The sequence below is a fragment of the Pavona decussata genome, unplaced genomic scaffold (assembly GCF_977016875.1).
Source record: "Pavona decussata unplaced genomic scaffold, jaPavDecu1.1 SCAFFOLD_190, whole genome shotgun sequence".
NCBI classification, from domain to species: domain Eukaryota; kingdom Metazoa; phylum Cnidaria; class Anthozoa; order Scleractinia; family Agariciidae; genus Pavona; species Pavona decussata.
This window is the reverse complement of record NW_028145599.1, coordinates 574,033-596,637: the sequence shown is the minus strand read 5'-3', so window position 1 is coordinate 596,637 and position 22,605 is coordinate 574,033. Positions and strand designations below refer to the sequence as shown.

Sequence of the window (22,605 nt, the reverse complement as noted above, 5' to 3'; positions counted from 1 at the left end):
CTTGCGTTAAACTACCCATAAGGTTAAGTACTTTAAGACTTTAACTTTTCATGCAGTTTTATTAGAGCAAGCTTCAGAATACGTGACTACATGAATGTTCTTTCTACCAATAATGAATGACAACCTTTTTTGGCACAGAAATATACGTATATCTCTCTCCTAGTAATAAATTCAACATTAATCACAGTAAATGTTCAAACATATTAACCGTAACAACTCCCGTAGTTTGCAAGTGTTTTCTGTATTTTTTTTCAAGTACGCAATTATGTCATTTGCCAATGGGAAACTTTTTCGATACTGTCATTTGTGACGTCATCAATCTAGACTTCCATTGTTACGTCATCACTCTAGTTAAATCTGAATGTTAGTTACGTCCTTACTCAAGGCAAAAGGACGCTTTCAAATACGATTCTTGCAAAGTTTTGTGATATTTTTTTTGCCAAAAACGTCCTTAATGGCACCAAAACCTGCTTCAAGTTGTTCAACTGAAATAACAGGAAGCTTCTCAAAACCCTCAAAAACCACGAAAAGGTGCCAGAAAGTTCAATGCGCACAGCCTTTCAGTTTTGGTCAGAACTGCTACCCAGAGTACAAGGCCGGACCGAATCTGAAGGGTTGTAGCCCTGTGTCGCTTCCATAGAGCACACTGCTGAGAACTTATGAAACGAAGAGGATACCTCCCCAACACTAACTTATTCGTGTTGTCTTGATCTCATAAAACCCGGCCATGCGGTAAATAGAAAACCGTGAGTTTAAATTGGAACCCTAGGATAGCAGAATGTAATAAATGGAATATTCCCTGCAACCACCGGAGGAATCAATTTTCAGGCACTGCAAAATATCATGGACATGAAATTAATTCCTTTTCAGCCTATCGCGTATCATCAGTTCAGCTTACCACTGTTTTAAAAATTGTAACAAATTGTTTCCATTTTCACTTAGCTTTCCCATCCCTTGATGAAAGTTAGTTTTGTTTAAAGGGGCATTGTCATGGAGATTTTTCTGTATGTTGGTCAAAACTGCTCAACCTCTTCTCTAACATGAAATTACTCTTAGAGCACCGGGAGGAATATATGAAATGATTTCTCTGAGGAAGAATAAACTAATAATCGGGTTTTAACTATTTTTCCAAAATACTCAGAACGAACTTGAAAAAATTGGCCGATTTTTTCAAGTTGCAATCCATTTCCATCCAAGCAATCCGAAGCCAAAGATGAATGATATTAGTTTCTGTGGACTAGTTGGGTTATAGTTAACAATACTGAACAATTATTTTAACATTTACTTCGATATAAATATATTTTTTGGCTATTCAAAGTGACGCTAAAAATAGATGAAATATAGGGCCAAAGATGATTAAAATATATTTTCCGTAGTTTGATCAATTTGTATTTTTCTGATTTGTTTTTGTCTACGCAAGGATTGAGCTTAAAATTGCTTGTTTGTTGCCGTGATTCTTGCATGGTTTGCAGAAGTCATTGGATTTCCCTCCATACTTTTCATGACGTCGACTGACGAATGATGCCTAGTTAAATATTGTAACGAAAGAAAAGAAAAAAGAAGTATGAAGAATACGAGAGCGTGATATTCTGCTATAAATGAAATCTTCAGATGGTAGCTAACACAAAATATTGAATGGTGAAATGGACACAGATATGCAGTTTCTCCATTTTTCGGTCAATAAGGAGCTAAGACAACTTCCAAAGGAATCGCGATCAGTGCGATGTGTTGTCAAAAGGAGAAAAAAGGAAGATGGATGGAAACTATAACGGGAATAAAAGTATTCGTCCAGACTATGGGCTGGGATTGGAGCCGGTCGTGATGAAACTCGCACTGCTTGTCAGTATACGACATCACTGAACAATATTGAATTTGTAACAACTGCTAATGCATTCAAGTCGTCATTGGTCTTGATAAATATCGGGCCTTGTTAAATCCTTTACGTGATTAGTCTCTTGTCCCCTTGACGTTCAATTCGCTCTTCAGATTACCGACGCCGGCAACGGGTGATACTCGCTTTCTTATCCATTAACGTCAATCTCCACTGGTGAGTTGAGTAATGCCACAGCTGTAAACACCACACAAAAGAGTCTTGTGACATGATGTCTTTGCAGCAACAACGCATGCCACGTGACAATCCAATGAGCCGGTCACCAAATTTCGTCAGCTTTGTTCATAAGGTAGCCATAGCAACTCTTGCACACCAGTACTGTCTCCTCATAAGCCGCAGGTGCTGTGTATATTTCAGAGGTGAAATCAGAAAAGAAACTTCAATCAATCTCAATCTTTCCTACAAAATATCGTAAATAGTTCAGGTCTTCCTGCAAAAAGCAAAAGCTGACCAAGAACTACAACACTGCACAAGCGTGTCACCATATTAATATAGAAAATAACATTAGAGCTTTACTCCAGAGTGTAAATTATGGGTGAGTTAGAGTTGATAATTACAGGTGATATCCTCAAAGGGTCACCCGTGATTTAAAACACCAAAGTCTTTTAAAAACCCTGTATTCTTCAAAACGCACCAGATAAGCTAATAGCTATCACATTGACGCTGACAACCAGAAATTATATAATTCACCAAAGATAATCCAAGATAGGAAGGGCTTGCTTCGACAGCCGCAACCGTGACAACAAACGGTCTTAAGTTGCTACCCTGATGTCAACATACCCGCTGTTTCAGATCTCCTGTCACCAATATCATGTCTTTGTACTGTTTGTTGCATCATGTCTCGGCCAATTTTGTTCCAATTTCAAGGGAAAAGTAGCTTTCCGAAAAATAATTTTTGGCCACCCTAAATTATAGATGAACAATCTTTAGTTAACAACGCATATTACCGTAATAATAATGGCAGGTACCGGTTAAAGCGCTCGATGAAAATAGAGATCTGGAAGAGGTGCCGTCATCAAGATAGGTCATGTGACTATCCCGAAAACGACAGGTTTTGTGAATTCTCAGAGACCGGAGTCCTCCACTGATTTAAATGATCTAAGGAAACCAAGAATATTTTCTGTTCTACTGCTGCATGTTCAGCATAGAAAACCGGGAAGTTTATGCATATACTACACCTGTTGCTCCAAATACCGCTCTCTTGACACGCTTGGAACAGCAGCGGGAACAAAAACTGTCTCCACAATGCCGACAGTATTGCTGCAACATTTATCAGAAACGATAGACTGTTATCCAAGACAACAAGACATAATAAATGCGTTATTTAACCCGGTCCCGGTTAGCGGGTACAGGTGTTAGTCTGAGCACACCTTTTTTTTTTTTGGGGGGGGGGGGGGGAGGGCAACCTTAAAGTAAAGGGTAGCACTTGGGCACCAGTACTTGGCACGGGCACCATGCCTCCATGCATTACTGACATTAAACAAAATGACGGGTGCTAAATTGACGAATGAGGAAGAGATTGCTCCTTGGGCACCAGGGAGTCTACACAACGGCCTTCTCAATGCCGGGGTACAGGGCGGCCCTGGCAGAGGCAACTAGCCTAAACAGGGACAAAGACACTAACACTATTTGTTAAAAAACGAAAACATTTGTGGCATGTGACGCAGCTGTAAAATAGTTCTTGTAACCTGTCACGTGGTAAGATTAAGTCACGCACGGTACAAAGATTTTCACCTACCCTCTTTTTCAATACAGATGAAAACGAACCATCACACGAGGCACAATTTCCTAAAATTATAAAGAAAATCAAGAAATAAAGAAATGTATGAAATTCATAAGAGGAAGGAGTGGGTAATCAAGCTAACGTGACTTATTAATAAACGTCCCGCAAAAATAAGCCCTTTCTACCGAATACTTTTCAGATTTGTCTCAAACAGCATATTTCGCGATTTATTTGAAAAATCGAGTTAAATTTTCTAAACGCCGATACCCATTAACAAACCATGAATCTCAGAATTGGAGCTACAAATTCTAATGTTACATATTTTTTTCTGCTTCCCGTTTTCCTGCGCCCTAATTTTATTACATCTGCTTCAAGAACCAAAGAGATCTCCACATTATGCAGTTAAGTTTAAGTAAAATAAAAGAAACACTGCTCATTAAGTTTCATTCCTGTAATATTCACGATAACTTTATTCGACTGGTCTTTAATTTCATGATTTCCTTTAACTCAGCAAGATTAAGCATTTTCATAATCAAATCAGCAAGATTAAATCGCGCAAAAATACATAACAATTAGTTATAACAGATATATTTTTTCAGTCAGTCACACAGGTATACTCGGAAAAAGAAAGTGACAGGAGTCGAACCTATGACCTACCAATTACTAGCTCGAATGCTCTATAGCATTCATTTGTGCTCTACCGCTGAACCTAGTTTAATGGCCTTAGAATCCGAACTTGTAATCGTAAGCGTAAAGGTTCGACTCAAGTTGAGAGAGCTGGAAGATTTTCTTTTTCTCAGCATGCCTGTGTCACTGATTAAAAAAATACATCTATCATTTATTCACTAGGCGTAAAATATAGCATCACATTTCTTAAACAATAAGTTAGTTACAGACCACAAACTACCCTATCATTGTTAAACGCTATGATTTTAAAGGCCTTTCCCTGGCAACTCTATTCGTAAACTGTCAGACAAAAAGTTGAGATCCGGTAAAGCCAAAGTCTTGTCGGGCTGGGGAACTTGTAATGAGCTAAATAATAGCCGTTTAAAGCATTGACACATCAGACTTGGCTAACCGGACCGGACGACCTTTCCCACTTAGAAACATTACAGTGTAAAACTCTCCAAATCAGGCTTCTCTTTTTGTACCCGCGTGTCTAATAAAATTTATGGCTTCTGGATGCTCACCGCTATTGATCCGCTTTTGTTTTTTGCGGTAATCACTGAAATGAGTGACCACAGACAACCCTGAAAAAAGCCCTGCAAAAAAAAAAAAAAAAAAAAAAAAAAATCAACACCGCAAGTGAGAACAGGGACAAGACAGACAACATGCTAACCAGAGTTGTCTAAATTATGCTTTAAGACAATATGACAATAAGGAAATCAAAACCATCAGCGAGTAATGAGAAGTTTACTTGATAGCAGAGCATAATATTCGAGTGCCGTGCAAACTAAAGTACATATGGTATTTCCTCTCTATGTTAAAGACGTGTATAGTGAGCAGCTTACTTGCACGTCTATTTCCTGTAGGAGCATCCTGTGAAATACAGGAACTAAAATCAGTGATATTATTTACGATTTCAACGAATAAACTTTAAATGGTTCTCAAAGGAATGTGAAAAACACAACCGAGATGTGCAAATGTTAAATCTTACACGTGATAGGACAGAGCTTATAACAAGCATACAGTAGCACAGTATATACAAATCTAACCAATCGGCAATGACCTCAATGCTACATGTACGATTAATAGCGATAACTAATTTCAGTGAGGCCCACCTCTCAAGACTTTGCAACTTGAAATTTTAGTGATTTACGATAATTCAACCCTCCTGAGCGCCAAGTTGATGCTCAAATACCCAAGCTGAAGCCACCAATGCCCTTTCTGGCCATCATCTCAACAAATTGTAGCTAAACTGTCAGGAAAATTTGTTTCTATCAACTGAGCTGATCAGGTAATTTCGGCACCACGAAGAGATTCGAGAGCTGACGTTTTAAGCATTAGCCCTTCGCCTGAGCTAATCAAAGAATTATGGGCTGTGTGGTTTATAGAGTGAGCTAAAAAAAAAAAAAAAAAAAACGTAAAGGTGCATTTGGGTAAGAAGGGGTTTAAATTTTTTTCCCCTCACTTTAGAGCAAAGTTAGCGTGTATTAAAGCTAGTGATAAAATTTAGCATCAATTCAATTCACCAATTCACTTATTTTGGAATTAAAGACAGTATCTTAGGAGGAATCAAAGGTCACATGATCAGTAGTTAGGGTAAACTTACTATGTAACTATGCATTTTACGGCCCTTTTCATGTACCAGTAAAGCATACAAAAATTTACAATTTAAGTACTAAATAAATGCTTTTCTGATAACCTCATCCTCATCGTCTTCTTCTGCATCATTTTCATCCTCATCATAGCTTTCAGATTCAGAGTGTGAGGTTTCTGCATCATACTAAAGAAATAAGCATATTAAATCATAATTGTTTATGCAGGTTTATTATAGATCTGTCATGCAAATATCAACATCACATTAGCGTCACTAGAGGGCCGGATATCCTGGGGCCAAGCTTCAATTTAACTTTACTTTAAACTTGTACACTGTACACCATAGCTTACAACCTCATGAGTCCTTGTTTCAAAAGGGAATGAAAAACTGAGTTAATGAACATTGTTACTGTACATGCCCTTAACAATGTTGACTGAATTCGTTTTTGAATTGCACTCATTTCTAGATGTGCCTCTGAAAACAAACAGGGCCAACTGCTATTAAGATGTAGTCCAGTGTTTGTGCTCATTCATGAGGTTCTTCAAAGAAATCCTTGGCATCATGATACCATCAATGTTGATAGGTGTCAGTAACTAATCCTTGACTGTCTTAACATACAGTACATAGCTTCTGTAGGTAAGGGCTTAAATACCATTAGTTTCTTTTTATCAATAATGAGAACTGCAGCATGCCATTTAAGAATAAAATTAAGTAAATTAATATTTATCAATTTTTATGTATACTGGTCACCGATTACTAGTTGGATAGATAAATGGTTTATTGAAAAGAACACCTTGCAGTCCGAAGACTGAATTACGTGTATAATGTACAAGAGACAAAATCTATAATTAAATTAATCACAAAGGTAGATTAAGATATGATAATAAAAAATGTACAATCTAATAGAATCATAATATTAATTCCAGCCATTTAATTCCGGTCCATTAATTCCAGTCAATTGACTGACCAGTTCTATCCATTTAAGTAAAGTTGTTTATTATTATTATTATTATGATTATTATTATTACTATTATTATGATTATGATTATTATTATTATTATTATTATTATTATTATTATTATTATTATTATTATTGTCTAGTTAGGTTACTATGCAATCATGATTTAGGTTGTCATGCAATGTATGCTATCAGAAATACATTCACACAGGCTACAGGCTGAGTGCTACTGCTCTACAACCTGTGAAGTTCATATTGAGGATTCTGTTTCAACTGAACCTTGTCATTCAGAAATTCAAAGCTCAAGTCACTCGGTTAAAACATGTCATAGTACGCAAGCAAAACATATATTCAATTCATATAGATCATTTATAACTTTCCCCCCTAACACATACATGTATATGTTTAAAAAAAAAGGAAAAAAATTACCACCCTACCACAACAAATTGTAAATATTGTGACTCACCCATTCATCATCATATTCCAGATTTTCTGTTGAATCTGACCCAATAATATGAGACTTCTGTGAGCTTCTACTTGAAGCAGCCATTTGAGTCAACCAGTATTTTTGTGAGAATATGTGTTTGCACTGCTGTAGCAGCCGTTGGAATTGTGATATGGTCTGTATGGAAACTAAAAAAAAAAAACAAAAACACTCAAGTGCAACTGGCCAGTTACATGCTGTACATATAAAAATCATATAAAATTATATTCAAATAAAATGATTTTACTTTGAGCCCACCTTCTTTAAAGTCTGAGTTTCCAATAAATACACCAATAATTCCTACAGTGATGAAGTATTTTCCAGGCAGTAAAAGTAAAATGAATGCCATGAACGAAAGAGCTAGTAGACATCTGAAACAGAAGTAATTCAACTAAGTTATTTTGGTTATAAAAATATTCAAAATTGCAAGCCAGAAAATTATTCTATAATGAACTTTGGATTGCCACTGAACAGTGCCCAACTAAACAAAACCTGCTTGAACAGAGCCTGACCACAAATTATCTTCATGCTACTCTCCCACCCCACCCCCATTATAATCAACATGGATTCCTTTTTTGAGAGATCAGCGATGTTTACCTGTATGTACCAAAAGTTGGTTGTTTTTCCTTTAAATGTTACACTAAATCAAAAAGTCCCACTTGCAATCTTAAGATTGTCTCCTCCTTTAAAATTCTGATTTTCATTTCTGAATCTACATGTTGGCCGACTGGTCAGCACACGGCTTGTACTATACCGGTACCTGGGATAGCTCCTCCCTTATTACTGATGCTGGATGAAGTGACAAGAAGGATGTGAATGGTATGAAATTGGTATTTCAGGCAATGAAGCCAAAAATCTCCATTAAATTATAATTATTCTAAGGTTAAAAGAAGATTTTTGACAAAAATAATTATTGCAGAACTTTATTACTTTTTCAGCTGCAACAACTAACTTACTACTCTAACTTGCTTTTTCCACAATGAAACTTTGAATAGAAACTTCAAATATATTAGATGCCAAAATTTTATTGTATCTTGCTACATGAACAACACAATGTTAACATTACTCAGTGTCTAGTGTTTTCAATGAAATGACTGGTAGCTTGGCCAGGCACTACAAAGTGTGGGTCTGTGAAACATGTAGACATGCAGCGATCGGAAAATGTGATTATGATGAAAAACAATCTCGTACCCAGAGTCCTCAGGCTTTTTGGTCAGCGGGTGGGTGCCAGGAGAGACTTTGGAGAATTCGAAAAAAATTTTTAGCTCCATAACGGCTTCCATTGTTTTACCGCAGAAATCCTGTGGTAATAAAATTCCAGTACCCCAGAGTCTCTCCTGGTGACCAACCGCTGGCCAAAGAGCCTGAGGACTCTGGGTACGAGAGTGGATGAGAAAAAGATAGGAATAACAAAGTGCTATAAGAAAAAAGGATTAAATGGAAAGGAATGACTCACACTTTTGAAATAAAGGTCTCTTCCCATCTGCAAATCCTGTTTTTTAGAAAGTAGTATTTTAAACATTATGATACATTTTTAACAACAGCTAGAAAAGTGGAGCAGGAAGAGGAAGGCCTACATTTACCAGCATGCATCACTGGGGAAAAGCATATTGGTAAACAAGGGTATTTTCCTATAAACCGCAGGAGGTTAAGCCAGAAAAACAAAAATGGAGCAATTTTTTTAATGCTTCATTCAAGAATGCATATACATTCAAGAAGCAGCTGGATAAAAAAAAACAAACCAGGTTTTGGAAAGTCAGTTTAGCTGGCTCCACATGTCATACTTCATTTGAAAAGTCTATACAAGGCAGCCCCAGGGTGATGTGAATTAACCTTTAATGCCCAATATCAAAATACAAATTCTCCCTTCTAATCCTGATAGATTTAGTTCTAGCAATAGTGAGGAGAAGTTGTTAAATTATCATGAGGATTCATGTTGGGTGTTACAAGAAGAAACTTGACACTGATCATCACTGGGATACACACTGTCAGACAACACAGAAATATATTAAAATAATTATTTACACACTGAACAGTTTAAAACTTGTGCTTTGATTGGTGTAGTGGAGTTTGTGATCATTGAGTGTTGTGACCAGCACACAACTTCAGAGTCTAGAGTCCAGTCTGCTTGACAAAGTTTTGCAAATTGTTTTTTGATGTTTTGGCGAGTAGCGGACAAAGGCAATTTTCACAGGAAAGTAAAGCTGGCTGAAGAAAAATCCAACAAAGACCATTCCAAGTGCCCTTAACAAGGTTAAAAAAAGCTAGAACTTTGCGGTGATGTGAAAAGGAAGGAAATATTTGTCCAAATATGTCGCAGATTGAAATCCAGTAATGGTGAGTAATCGATCACAAATCACAGTGAAGCGACTAACATGCTGTAAATTATTTTGGGATCAGAAATTCGGTAATTTTGAAGAAGAGATCCCCAAACCAACTGTCGATAAATTGTCGGCCAACAGTGAACCGACAGCTAACCGAAAGTTTACCAACAGGCTACCGACAGATCAATTCCACCGTACAATATAAATGAGATTATAAGTCAACTTGAACAGTCCACGAACCGAACTTATTTTATGGTATCTAAGCTTACGTTTTATGTTACAAACAAAACACTGTTCCGTATTACTCAATCAAAATAAGCAGTAAAATTAAAACTATACATACATTTATAATATTCATAAAAATTCTTTCAGATTATGCTCTTATTAAGAGGTTCAAAATAATAATTATTGTGTGAGTACAGTAGTCTAGAAGTTTGCTTGAAAGTCACAAATTAAAATGTCTTAGTTATTCTATAAAACAAATTATTATATTTCATCTGCCGTGGGCCTGTACTCTGATAATACACAGAGGAAGTCAAAACATGCTAACAACATCAATCACGCAACTTGCCTGCAGCTCAAAGTACACTTCTTTGTTCTTACCACATTTTGACATCATCTGTGCATTATAATTTAGAGTACAGATGCACACCAAAATGGAATCTATCTGTTAACATTTAAAACAACTAAAGTAACAACTCAAATAACATCAAACTAGAACTGATCATTGCATTTCTTAGAAATAACAGATTAAATTTAGCATCATTGTTGCCAGGTAGAACATGCTGTTCGTTTGTTTGTTGCTTAAAGTATCCTTAGGCTAATTCTTTAATTTCTTTTACCTACAGCAAGACAAAGCGATGATGTCTCTATCACCATTTATGTTTCCACATATTTTTTCATGTCAATATAAGAACAATGTCATTAAAACTCACCTATAAAATTGCTCTAGGCATTCACATAAGTTTTCTTCAAATGTCTGAATTTGAATAGAACTGAAATTATAAACATAAAAATTATCAGGTCAGATATTGATATGTGTAAGTTACAAGATGAACAAGCAAAAAGACTGTTGTGTGTTTTATGAACAATGTCAATAGACCATTTCTGAGTTGCTTTGAACCTCATCATGAAAGCGAGGCTTAAGTGCAAAGTTTTTGTTTGAAAATTAGTTTTCATTCAAATGCAAACAAAACTAATTTTGATAAGAAAAGTTTTGCACTTAGTCAGCTTTCATAGTGAGGTTCACAGCAACTCGGAAATGGCCTATTAAGATGTAACAAAAGGATTTAAGACTGATCAGAAGTATCTTGTTCAACCAGAGTTGAATAAATTTATTTAACATGCAATCACTGTATATGAAAATGCATTTTACACGTAACCTTATCTTCACACGTAACCTTATCTTCACAAGTTGTATAAAAATTTATTTTACACTTCACTTCACTGATTTCATTTACATAAAAATGAGGAGCGCAGTGGAAGGTAAGGGAATTCAGTGTTCAGCACATAAACTAGAACTCACAACACTTATGCCCCTTCATGTACATGGACTCACACATGCACGTGTATTGGAAACATTTTAAGGGTCAGTAAATGCTATACCCGGGAGCAAAGCAATCTTATCTTTATTTATAAGTCAATGCTAGTTTGTTTTACATTAATAAAAATACTTAAATTTTCACTATCATTTCCTTGAATTGTTTGACAATGTAGTCGAGGCGATACAGTTGGTTATGAAAATAAATATTTTGCTGCCAATTGAAAATAATTTATTATAGGCACAATAAAACAAGCCAGGAAGCACAAAATAATGTTCAGAAAACCAGTCAATTACAGTTTATACAAATATAACATTAACATACATTTTATTTACTGCCACTTAAATTCATCAGGAGATACATAATAAACAAATCAGAAAGCACATTTATCAAGGAAGCTAATTATGCACATTCACCGAGGGGCATTTCTCAACGGGACAAAATCAATTTCACTAACATACACTTCTTTAAATGGGCCATTCAAAGGCAAAAGAGCAGATATCAAAATAATTGCTTACATGTTAATGTATGAATACAGGTCGTCATGGGCTTGCTTCCTAGCTGCAAGTTTGAGTTCCTTCAATGAGATGAGTAGGGGGCAATAATGAGTTTAGTCCGATTAACATGAGCACAACTTTGTAAAGCCAGATTCTATTACTCAGTGTAAAATATATACAGTTCTTACTAAATTCACTGAATCATCTTCCTTTCTCTTGACTTTGTTTCTCATCAACTGGACACTGGCTTTTGAGTTTTGTGATCCCAACTTTCTCACTGCAGCCAAAGTAAGTACAAATATAGAGTACACCAGTGGTATCAGTAGCAGATACCCTACAGATTCAATAAAATGCAAAATCTTATTAGTGAAAAAGACCGAAATAATTGCAAATCCCTAGGAAAGAATGTTCTGTCCCTTGAGAAACTAGATCTGCCCCAAATCAAGGCCAAACTACATGTATAAAAACAAGGCCAAACTAAATGGATTTTTAATTCTTGGTGACTGTGGGGACAACCATCATGGGTGGCCAAAGGTAGGCTATGACCCCATAACAGACTGAGGACTGACTGATGTGCAGTGTTACACTGAAAACAGTTTCAGGACTTTGATGACTGGCTGCTTAATAGGTGTGGAAACACAACTGTAGTGTAATGGCTAGTGTCACACTTTAGATCAGACTTTTGGTCAGAATACTTCACGTAAAGTAACTAAAGGTAAACAAACTTTATTGGGCAGAACCAAAAATACTTCGGGAATTGCATATATCATTACGCAAAGTTTGACTTTTTTTCTAGCATCTGGCACTCGTCAATTTTGTTTAATGCTAGTACTGCATAGTCAGGCATGGGGGGAAAGCGCGGAACTGACAAACTCCTGTTCAGACCCCGTGCAGAGTGCTACCCTTTACTTTAGGTAGAGTGACCTTAACCAGGTTTAAAAAAACTAGAACTTTATTGTGACGTGAAAAGGAAGGAAATATTTGCCCAAATTTGTTGCCAATAGAAATCTGGAAATGGTGAATAATTGATCACAAATCACAGTGAAGCAACTGACATGCTGTAATATTTTATTTTGGGGGCAGAAATTCCTACTGGAATGAAGGTTAGTTTTGAAAATAATTTTTATTGTAGTGAAATTCTTTTAGATTATACTTATTTAAAGGATCACAATTGTGTGTGTGTAGTAGTCTGAAAGTTTGCTAGAAAGTTTTTGATTCAGCTCAGTCAACACAATGCTCAGTCATGAAATGTGTTGAAATGTCTTGGTTATTGTATAAAACAAATAGATTCCACTATGCTATGGATCTGTACTCTGATAACACACAGAGGACATCAAAACGTGGTTAGAACATCAGTCATGCTACTCACCTGCGGCTCGTAGCGTACTTCTTTGTTCTCACCACGTTTTGACGTCATCTATACAGGTTTGTTATCAGAGTACAGATGCATGGCAAAATGGAATCTCTTTAATTTTGTTAAAAACATCACTCTCATAGAGAGCTTGTTTGATACAGCAAGTAAGTAATAGAACAACCAAGATAAAATTGATCACATTGAAGTAAAGTCATGATTTTGCTAATCTACATGTACGTTACAGCTCCTTTGTTGCCGAGAAGAACTGAGAGAAGACTAAGACAAATTGAGAGCCAAAATGGCAGCAATTATTCAAAGGTTCTAGAAAATTGTTTAAAAATTCACGGTTTGTGCAAATTGCAAAAAGGTTATGGGCACTTTAGTGATCATCCCAAAGCATGTTTTTGCAAGATGGTAAATATATAAAAATGAGGATTTACCTGGATATCTGATGGAAAGGTAAACAGAAACCAGCATGACCACAAGACTCAACCTTTGTGACTTCCACCTTAATTCAATTCAAAAGATTTCCCACAGTTAGCTAGCAGCCTGCATATTAACGAAAAATATAGGATATAATTTTAGGGAAAAAATTGATGCCCTCATTCAAAATTGTCCATAAAGTAAAAGGTAGTAGGTTTGTGTTGTGATTATCTCAAGGTGACTGGCCTAGCTTTAATACACATGATCTAGCTGACTGCTACATGTATGTTTCATCTTGGTTGCATTGAATAATTGAAATACAGTCACATCTGTGTTCTGGTTAATTATTGTTATTGTCATTACGCAACCAAAGTCTAGCGCGATCAAGTTTCATTTCATTGCACTTGTCTCTCTCGCCAGTGCTAGTTCATCGCTTTCATAAGCCTCTTCGTTGTATTTTTCCCTCCCCCCCCCCCCCCCATCCAAGGGGGTTTTCAATACTGTGTAACTAAATGACTATTTTTCTGGCCCAAACGGGTCTCATCATAATAAGATTGTAATGTTTAGAAGATAATTTAGAGGTTTGATTCCAAAATCAAAAAGTGGTCACCCTTGCCAGGGGAATGGCTACGTGACTGCTGAATACTGGGTTGCACACTGAATACACAAACACAATAAAACACAATAAAAACGACATTTTATACAACATTTGTTCACTTAGTGTATAGTTTATGCCGAAAAACGCTCATAATTTAACAATCACTTACTTGGTTAAGACACTGCAGTGATAAAATGTTATGGCAATTAAGGAGAACATAGTATAGAAAGACTCTTTGGGACTCAGTAAAGGGTGACTGCGATCGACTGCTTTGAAACTGCGACTGTTTTGACCGTTATCTATCTAAATAGAGGGTGACTGCTTAATACGGTGCCGCTTAATACAGGTTTGACTGTAACAGAATTTTGACAGATTCAAGCTCACCCCATGACACAGCCCCTTTAATGGCAAAGGGATTTAAGTTAAGGGACCAATCGTTTATTACGTTCTAGGGGGGGGGGCGGTGGTTTTCTAAAAAATCGAGTGTTTGAAAATTTTACCCCCCCAAAATTTTTTTAAACAAAAGTTCTACCCCCCACTACAATGACAGTTTGAAAATTTTACCCCCCCCCCCCCCCAATGGTTGGCCTTGTGGTTGAATTGTTGAGAAGTTCCTGGGCACAACGCTTGGTTACATGCGAGTCGCTAGCTCTCTGAATCTGAACTGGCAAGAGAAACAATCAGAAGTTAGGCGAAATTCAAGTAAGGAAATGTACCTTAGAATATCTCTTGAATGTCTTGATGACGATGTTTTGTTATTGCTGGAGTCTATTCTTCACTCGTCAAAAGAAGGTACACAGAAGGTCAAAGCAGCTCGGGGTTTGAGAGCAGTACAGGAGCATTCGATGTATGGATGTGGATATATAGATTTTGAAGAAGCCTACCATCTCTATTCGTCTTTTAGTCAATTTTTTTGCCCAGATAAACAAGCCTTCAGAGATAAACTGCTTGATGAAATACACAGTTTGCATGTCCATGTCATTACTCAACCTATTACGTGCAAGATCTTTGTCGCTCTGAAGAATAGTAGCGATATGGAGAAGTTTCGAGTCGATTTTACCAACTCTATGATTGATGAGAATGATTGCTAAATACATTTAGTTGGTACCTTTTGTATGTCTTAAAATTTTACCCCCCTCACTTTTCGTACAAGGTAAAAAATTACCCCCCCCAAAAAGAGCTCATTTAAAAAAACGCAGTGGCTATTCGTACGGCACCCGTACGGCGACTTGTATTTGCTATTTGTACGGGAGTCCGAAGATTTCATAGGATTTCTCTGTAATTCCTGATTCTCGCTTATCCAAATTATTATATTTACCTTTCGAAGGAATAAGCGAATCCAGTGAGTGCCCTTTCTTTGAGCGAGATAAGTTTGCGTGCTCTCTACTCACCAAGCGAACGAGCCACTCGCGACACTTCAACTTTTTCCGAGCTACTAACATAAACTCGCACATGTCATGCAACCTCTGCTTCACAGATCAACTGGCTACAATTAGTACGCTGTAGCTTAAAAATGTGCGAAAAGAATTTCTTATACCTTATAAACAGTTATAATACACTGGCTTGGATCGGGGGGTAAGTGACAACTTGGTAATTCAATGAATTTGAACTCACGTTGGTAATCCCGTACGAATTATTCGCATTTTTGCTATTTATACGGGAATTCTTCTTCCTTCTATAGTAGGCGCAGTTTCAGTCATTGCAGTGAAAATTTATACCTGTGTCAGAAGGAGAGGTGTGTTCTGTTATTTTCAACATAATTTCTGTACGGAAATGCGAGTGTCCAATAGGTAAATTCTTCCATTAAGTGAAACTCCCATTTCACGGCTTTCTGGCCGTACGAATAGCATCACGCAGGTTGGGAAAATTATACGGGAGTCCACGGAACTGCTTAATCAGTATACCACCGGTCAGGATCAGTTGTCTGAATTTCTCAACCAGGTTAGCGATTCTTAAATTTAATGATAATCATTACTGGTACTCATAGGAATCCCAAATGAATAGCAAATACCAGTCGCTGTACGGTCTCTTCTAATCGCGTGACGTGTGCGTGAATATAGCGCAAAACAATTCCAAGTGTCGCGAGTGGCTCGTTCGCTTAGTGAGCAGAGAGTACGCAAACTTATTTCGCTCAAAGAAAGGGCACTCACTAGATTCGCTTATTCCTTCGAAAGGTAAATATAATAATTTGGATAAGCGAGAATCAGGAATTACAGAGAAATCCTATGAAATCTTCGGACTCCCGTACAGATAGCAAATACAAGTCGCCGTACGGGTGCCGTACGAATAGCCACTGCGTTAAAAAAATTACCCCCCCTCAAAAAACACCGCCCCCCCCCCCCCCCCCTAGGACGTAATAAACGATCGGTCCCTAACGGTGAAGACATAAATGCACATTGCATGATGCCGTTCGATAATCAAGATTATATTAGGTAATCAACACTTAAAACTTTTACAATAACCGTGAATGTACTGAAGTAGTTCTGCAGCCTGGTAAACTGCATGCTCCTAGCACTTTACCCCTGGGGGGAACTTTACCTGGTTACGAAAAGGAAACTTTCGTAGCATTTTACAAATGGTTCCATGAGCTGACAAAGCCTTCTGTGACAAAGCACAAAACTACCAATGTCAAATTTCACGACACCATTCTCCTGTTCGGCGATCAGGTCGCTGACTCCATGTGTTTTGGAATGTTTCTCTTCCTCTAGCGGTGATTCATCCTCCTCAGTCTGCATTGTTATTATTTTTCCCTCACAAGCTCCCCAAGCTTCCTCCAACTTGGTAGCCGCGCACCTTAAAATTCCCGCGTCACCAGTCTCTCGCGGGCTGTACGGGTGTACGACCTGTACGCGGGATTACGCGAATTACGCGGCATGGCTCGGCCGGATTCATATTACGACTGCCACTTTTATGAAATAAATGTAGTAGTGCTTTTTCAAATGACCTCATTAGCTTTTTCAACTGGATTATGGGCTCTTTCGCCAGCCTCCGTCAACAGGCCAGGCAAAATATAATAATTTCATCGGGCATTGCGGCGTATTATGGAGCCGATTCAGCGGGCTAAAACATATTTTCTAGCAGACAATCAGAACTGGAAGCCATTCAACTGTTCGCGCAGTTTTCTTGTTTGTTTGACTGGAAGCGCTGCCATCTGCAAAGAAATTGTTTTGAGCTACAAAATGGATGAAAAACCTAACGAAGAAGCAAATTATCAGTAGTCTGAGCTATATGAAGACGACTTTAACGTGGGCGATGGTGGAAATAATGCCTGAAGTAGCTCCACGCCGGAGACGAGGTGGAATGTAACTTGTTTCCTTCGAGCGAAACCCGCTCAGGTTAGCGATTGCACAGTTAATTTGCTTGACTAAAAAGCCAAGCGCGTGCTAAGCGCGTGACGTCAGGCAAGCAAGCCGCGCGAGAATTCTTCCTCGCGAGTTTTACCGCTGATTTGCATAACTTGTACATTTCTGCTCGAGTAGGATATGAGGAAAAGGAGGGCCTTCTTGTGGTAGTATTTTAACCTATCATTCAATTAGTTTTCTGTGACAGTATTTAACAAGCACTTTTACGGCAACCTCCCCTAAGCCGGAGACAAGTTAGATGCACTGAACTCAAGATAATCACCCCTCCATATGATCTGTTCTCCCATGGCTTCTCAAACTACAACTGGAAACAATTGTTAAAACAATTTCGCGTAGCCTGATTCTCAACCTCAATAAGGAAGACCAGTGAATAACAAAGAAAAGGGATTCACAAGCAGCATTGTACGAAATCCCCTTTATTTTACTCAAATATGTACAAACTGGTTAAACGCTATTTTTTAATGTTAACTTAAAACAACATCTTGCTCTTCTACACCTGAATAAAATGTACAGGCCATTTAATATTATAATTTCTTTCCAAAACGAGTGAAATGCTTCCGCATGCAGCTAATGTACAAAAGACATGTCGTGGAAATTATACTGATTATAGGAAAGTCAGTTTTTCTTCAGTTTCAATAGCAGTTATATTATAATCACTTTTAACTATTAGCAATGTAGTATGTTGCAGTTATATGAAAATGCTATCAAAATATAATTCATTTATGAACTGATTTAGTTTAATTTAGGCGAACACTAGTGAAATTAAAGCAAGTATAATAATTCAATATACATCTTGCATGAGGCTTGAGTTCATTGTTCACTCGTCAGGTACTGTTCAGAAACAAAGTACAAATGTCATATTTGTGCCGGCTCACTTGCAGGCTCCGTGTCTTGCATTTGGTCAGCGTGTCCGGCATACAGATTCTCTTTTCTCCATTTAATTCTCCTGTTCTGAAACCAAATCTTCACCTGTGTTTCGGACAGGTTTAAATCTCTGGCAAGACGCTCTCTCTCAGTACCCACGAGGTACTGTTGGCGATCAAAAGCTGACTCCAGTCGCTTCAATTGATCTGACGTAAATATGGTTCGCTTACGTCGTTTCTTTGTTTCTGGTTTATCTCTTAATCCTACGGTAAGACCACCTGATAATGAGGCAGAGAAAGAAAACATAAATGGTTAATAGCGTTAACTGGAATTCAATAGTAGCACTCTGGCTATCAAGAATCAAATCTTGGCAGACTTTTGACTGAATTTTAGCCTCGGTTAATGTTAAGGATATGAAAAACTTCGTTTACGCTTTATCCTCTATGAGATAAGGCGATTAAAGTAAAATAAAAGAACTGCAACATTATTTAAAATCATATGATATTCTTCTGCTTATCGGATCAAGTTTAATTACCAGTCTTTTTCTGCTCGCAATTTTGAGGCTTAAACACGTCAACAATATTAAATAAGGTGGATAGTTATGTCTTCTCTGCATTATATTGAATGCCACGAAAAAATAGTGAGTTGACAATCTTCCATGTTTGACTAGAGAATGGTTTACTGGGCCGCTTTCAGCTAATACGACTGTTGTTTGACTCAGAATACCCCGCAAACGCAACTTAACTAACAACGTGTTAATAACAATGATTCAATTCAGAGGGATTTCATTTGAAGACAACAAAGTGAATTCAAACTGGAAACCTCGAGATGTGAAAATTGAAAACTCCGCTTTTGTTTTTATTACTTTAAATCTGCAAAAATTGTACTTCGCCAGTTCGGTTTTAAAAAATATGCTTTGTTTACGACATGTGGCTGAAATCGCTGTTTCGTCGAGAATCCATTCCTTAAAAGTCACTTCAGCGTATAGCGTAGGGAATATTTCTTATATTGTGGAGTTTTAAGTCACTTTCCTTTTTTGTTTCTGTATTCTAAAACAGTCTTTGATGATCTCTTTTGACTAAATACGAATAAATTAAGCAATAATTACATAGGATTGTGTTTGAAAAGAGTGTACAGAAAACAATGACCTGTAAAATACAGTTCAAATACGGAACTGTACGGTAATCTTAAAACTTTCGATTTGACTGCTGCACGCAATAATCTTGCTTTAATTAGACACGATTTAAGACTTCATAAATTTACACCACAGAAAAAAAACTGTTTAGCTTGCAGGTTTTAAGATACCATTCACGAAGACGATGATGAAAAACACGACATTTCAGGCGATTTAATTGTGCCGCGAAATGCTGTTTAAACTTACCTAAACTAGGGATTTAAAATCAATGAAAATGAATTTGTAAACAAGGTATTTGCGATTTTACTTACCATGCTGTCTTGCTTGCGATGTTTCACCGAACGGGAAAAAAAGCTGTTGACTCGTCAAACAGTGGCTGGAGGGAAGATAAAACCCGGAAGGTCTTGAAATAACACCGAACGCAGCAGATGGAAAAAATGCTGAGCGATCTGGTTTGGAGAGGATCCTTGGGTCCCCTGGCACCTGCAGCAATCTCAAACTGTGCGATTCGCTTGATTTTTGGTACGAAAGCGGTGCCCGACAAACATGCTCTGTGTTTCTGTCATCCACGCAGCCAGGGTACGGGCAAGAGCAGTAGGAACGGAACGATGGTTGGTACATGCTGCCCGGCTGCATTATGTTTTCCACGGGAAAAGAGATCGCTTTTTTCACTTAAATTGCTAATTTGAGAAAATTATTGGTCTTGATTCTTTGCAACGAGTCCGCTTTGGGCATCTAAGTGGAGAGTAATTGAGTAGCCGTTTTTTATCGATAGCTGTTGCCTGACAACTTGAAAGTTCCTACAAACACGTTAGCAACTTATTTAATCCAGTTATGGAGAAAGTGCGGCAAGCTTTACCATTGTTAGGCATTTATTTTGATGAAAAAAGTTTTCAATGAAAAGTAAGAATGAATGCAGCTCCGGGATGTGTTAGATTAAACGCTCGTTAACTTTGCAGTGCGTTTAAGACAACAAAGGGTCGTGTTTAAAAGCATGCGCTTCAGAGCTGTTTACACGCTAAAAGCCAAACTGTTTGTAATGTTTGGCTTTTTACTACCGATCTCTGTCATTACTTTGATGTTTATCCATCTCCTTGTCGTCAAAATGTGGTTTAATGCTGATCCATTAGTATAATGTCCTAATTTTACCAATAGTACAAACTAATTTTAACACTACAAGTCCAGAGATAGAAAAGAATTTCGAACTAAAAATCCGCTGCAACAAATCTTGAAAGGCTGGCACCGTTCATCAATGAGAGCAGAAGAGTGTAGTTTTTTTTCTCCTTAGGGTCTTTCCTCTAACTTATTTGAATTGAGTAAAAGAAGAAGAAAGAAGTTCAACGGCATGAAACCCATCCAAACTGGTTTCTTTTCTCTTTTCTAAGAATAGCCAATCTAAATTTGCAGTCCCAATTCGTCCAATCGAACTTTTCTCAAATTTATGGACCGCGGCTAGCCCCAGGCAGTAGAGATAATTGGAGCGCACGCACCGCGTCCGAGAGATGTTGTGTTTGTAGTAAAGGAAGCGTTTCATTATATATAGCATGGCGTTTGTTATTAGGGATAAAACTTCGGAGTTTGATCGCTTAGTCTGCAAACTAAAGAATAGGGCCGATATTCTACGTTTTGTGTAGACAAGGTAAAATTGAAGTGAGATGCAAAGAAAGTTGAAATTTAGACAACGGTTACTTGGCAGAAACATGTGCTTCAGAACTGTTTATGGGCTAAACGCCAAATTGTTTGTAATGTTTGCCTTTTTACTGCCAATCTTAGTTATTAATTTGATGTTTATCCATCTCAGTTGTCGTCAAAATGTGGTTTCAGTAACGCTGATTCATAGGAGTAACGTCCTAATTTTCACGATGGGGGAAAACTAATTTGAACACAAGAAACAATTTACAGCAATAAATAAAGAAACTCATTCGTGATAGGGAAGGTTTCATTTTATCCTAAATTTAGCTGAGTAAAGAACAAGAATGAAGTTCCTCGATTTTCATCCAGCGATGAACTCTTCGCATTTGTCATACATGAAATCAGCCCACGCAAAGAGCCCCGGCGAGATCAGAGATGCTGGATTTGTAGCAAGCTTATAGCGTTCCCGACCGCTGAATTTGAACGCTTTTTCCGCAAATTAAAAAAGCAAGAACAATGTTCTTCGTTTTGTGTGGACAGAGCAAAAATTCGAATGTAGAGATTGACGTAAGATGCAACTGACAAAGTCAAATTTAGACAACGGCTACACAACAGAAGCGCCTGATTTTGATTGATCGAATTCGTGGTTGGTGTAATCGTTTTACCAATTTTCAATTTAATTAACTGGCTGTCTTCTATTTTTTTTGCTTTAAGTTTGCACTTTTGACCGGCTCTATTACTCAATAGGTTCTGGCGTAATTTGCGAAGCTCCGAAGTCATGCAAAAAGTTCAATTTTGTCGTTTCCATCTATTTTCTGTATTTGGGTTGTCGGTTTAAGCAGGCGTGCGATTCAATATTGTACATCGTAATAATGACTTTTCTCCACGTGGTTATAAATCCTGTTGTGAATGATAAATGTTCAAAATGAATTTGAGATTTCTTTTATTATGACTTTGAGTGGACATAAAGAATAGCTAATTGCCAAACAAATTAAAAATTATATTCTTATTTCACCACTTTCGCTCCGTTGTTTGTGATATTGGGCAGACATGTTAACAGTGCGCTGTAAACCTACCAAACTAACTTGTCTCCCCCAGGATGATTCATGTACACATCCAAAAAAGAACAACTGAACAAGTGTTATGAAAAGATAATCTAAAACACTTGTATTGAGAAAGAAAATACAGACACGAAGACGGTAGCCCGGGAGAGTTTATTTATCATGTAAGAATGTGCGTCATTGTGTTGGGCATAATGCAGCTAAATGCTTCAATTAAATTCAAAACTAGTTTCTTAATCCCATGACCGGGAAGGTGAAACTTTCAGTGCAATACGAGTTTCCAAATAAAATTGATTATTATTATAGATGACAGAAATAAGTAGAGAATATTATTGCCTGAAGGAAAATTCAATTGTAAAGTTATTGTAGCGTCGATAAAAACGTGTTCTTTAGTCTGGGGTATTATTTAACGAAAAATATAGCTTCGCTTAAATCATAAAGCAATTTAATTTAATTTTTATTCAATCCGTAATCGTATCCCGGAACAAAAAAGTATTC

The 22,605-nt window shown here is 37.3% G+C and overlaps 2 protein-coding genes across 2 annotated transcripts; both read right to left on the bottom strand.

The window, feature by feature from the left end:
• Positions 1–28: 28 nt before the first annotated feature.
• Positions 29–16,811, bottom strand: LOC146462208 (protrudin-like). The gene is made up of 14 exons (XM_085085792.1): positions 16,592–16,811; positions 13,473–13,540; positions 11,867–12,012; positions 11,700–11,758; positions 10,576–10,635; positions 8,773–8,808; positions 7,575–7,687; positions 7,299–7,465; positions 5,980–6,060; positions 5,126–5,153; positions 4,805–4,876; positions 3,630–3,679; positions 3,070–3,151; positions 29–2,233 (listed from the first exon to the last, which is right to left on the bottom strand). The coding sequence occupies exons 1-14, from the start codon at positions 16,786–16,788 to the stop codon at positions 2,151–2,153; spliced, it is 1,242 nt and encodes a 413-aa protein (XP_084941918.1). The 5' UTR covers positions 16,789–16,811; the 3' UTR covers positions 29–2,150.
• Positions 16,812–17,824: 1,013 nt separating this feature from the next.
• Positions 17,825–20,322, bottom strand: LOC146462207 (homeobox protein not2-like). The gene is made up of 2 exons (XM_085085844.1): positions 19,726–20,322; positions 17,825–18,557 (listed from the first exon to the last, which is right to left on the bottom strand). The coding sequence occupies exons 1-2, from the start codon at positions 20,048–20,050 to the stop codon at positions 18,271–18,273; spliced, it is 612 nt and encodes a 203-aa protein (XP_084941970.1). The 5' UTR covers positions 20,051–20,322; the 3' UTR covers positions 17,825–18,270.
• Between the last annotated feature and the right edge of the window lie 2,283 nt (positions 20,323–22,605).

Excerpts from the sequence above, each read along its gene's own strand:
- LOC146462208 (XM_085085792.1), bottom strand. The coding sequence starts at position 16,788 with ATGCAGACTGAGGAGGATGAATCACCGCTAGAGGAAGAGAAACATTCC. Across the intron at positions 13,541-16,591 it reads AGTTTCCTTTTCGTAACCAG|GTGGAAGTCACAAAGGTTGA; the intron begins GTAAAGTTCCCC and ends AATTGAATTAAG. Across the intron at positions 5,154-5,979 it reads AAGAAGACGATGAGGATGAG|GATGCTCCTACAGGAAATAG; the intron begins GTTATCAGAAAA and ends TGTATTTCACAG.
- LOC146462207 (XM_085085844.1), bottom strand. The coding sequence starts at position 20,050 with ATGCAGCCGGGCAGCATGTACCAACCATCGTTCCGTTCCTACTGCTCT. Across the intron at positions 18,558-19,725 it reads ATCGCAAGCAAGACAGCATG|GTGGTCTTACCGTAGGATTA; the intron begins GTAAGTAAAATC and ends CCTCATTATCAG.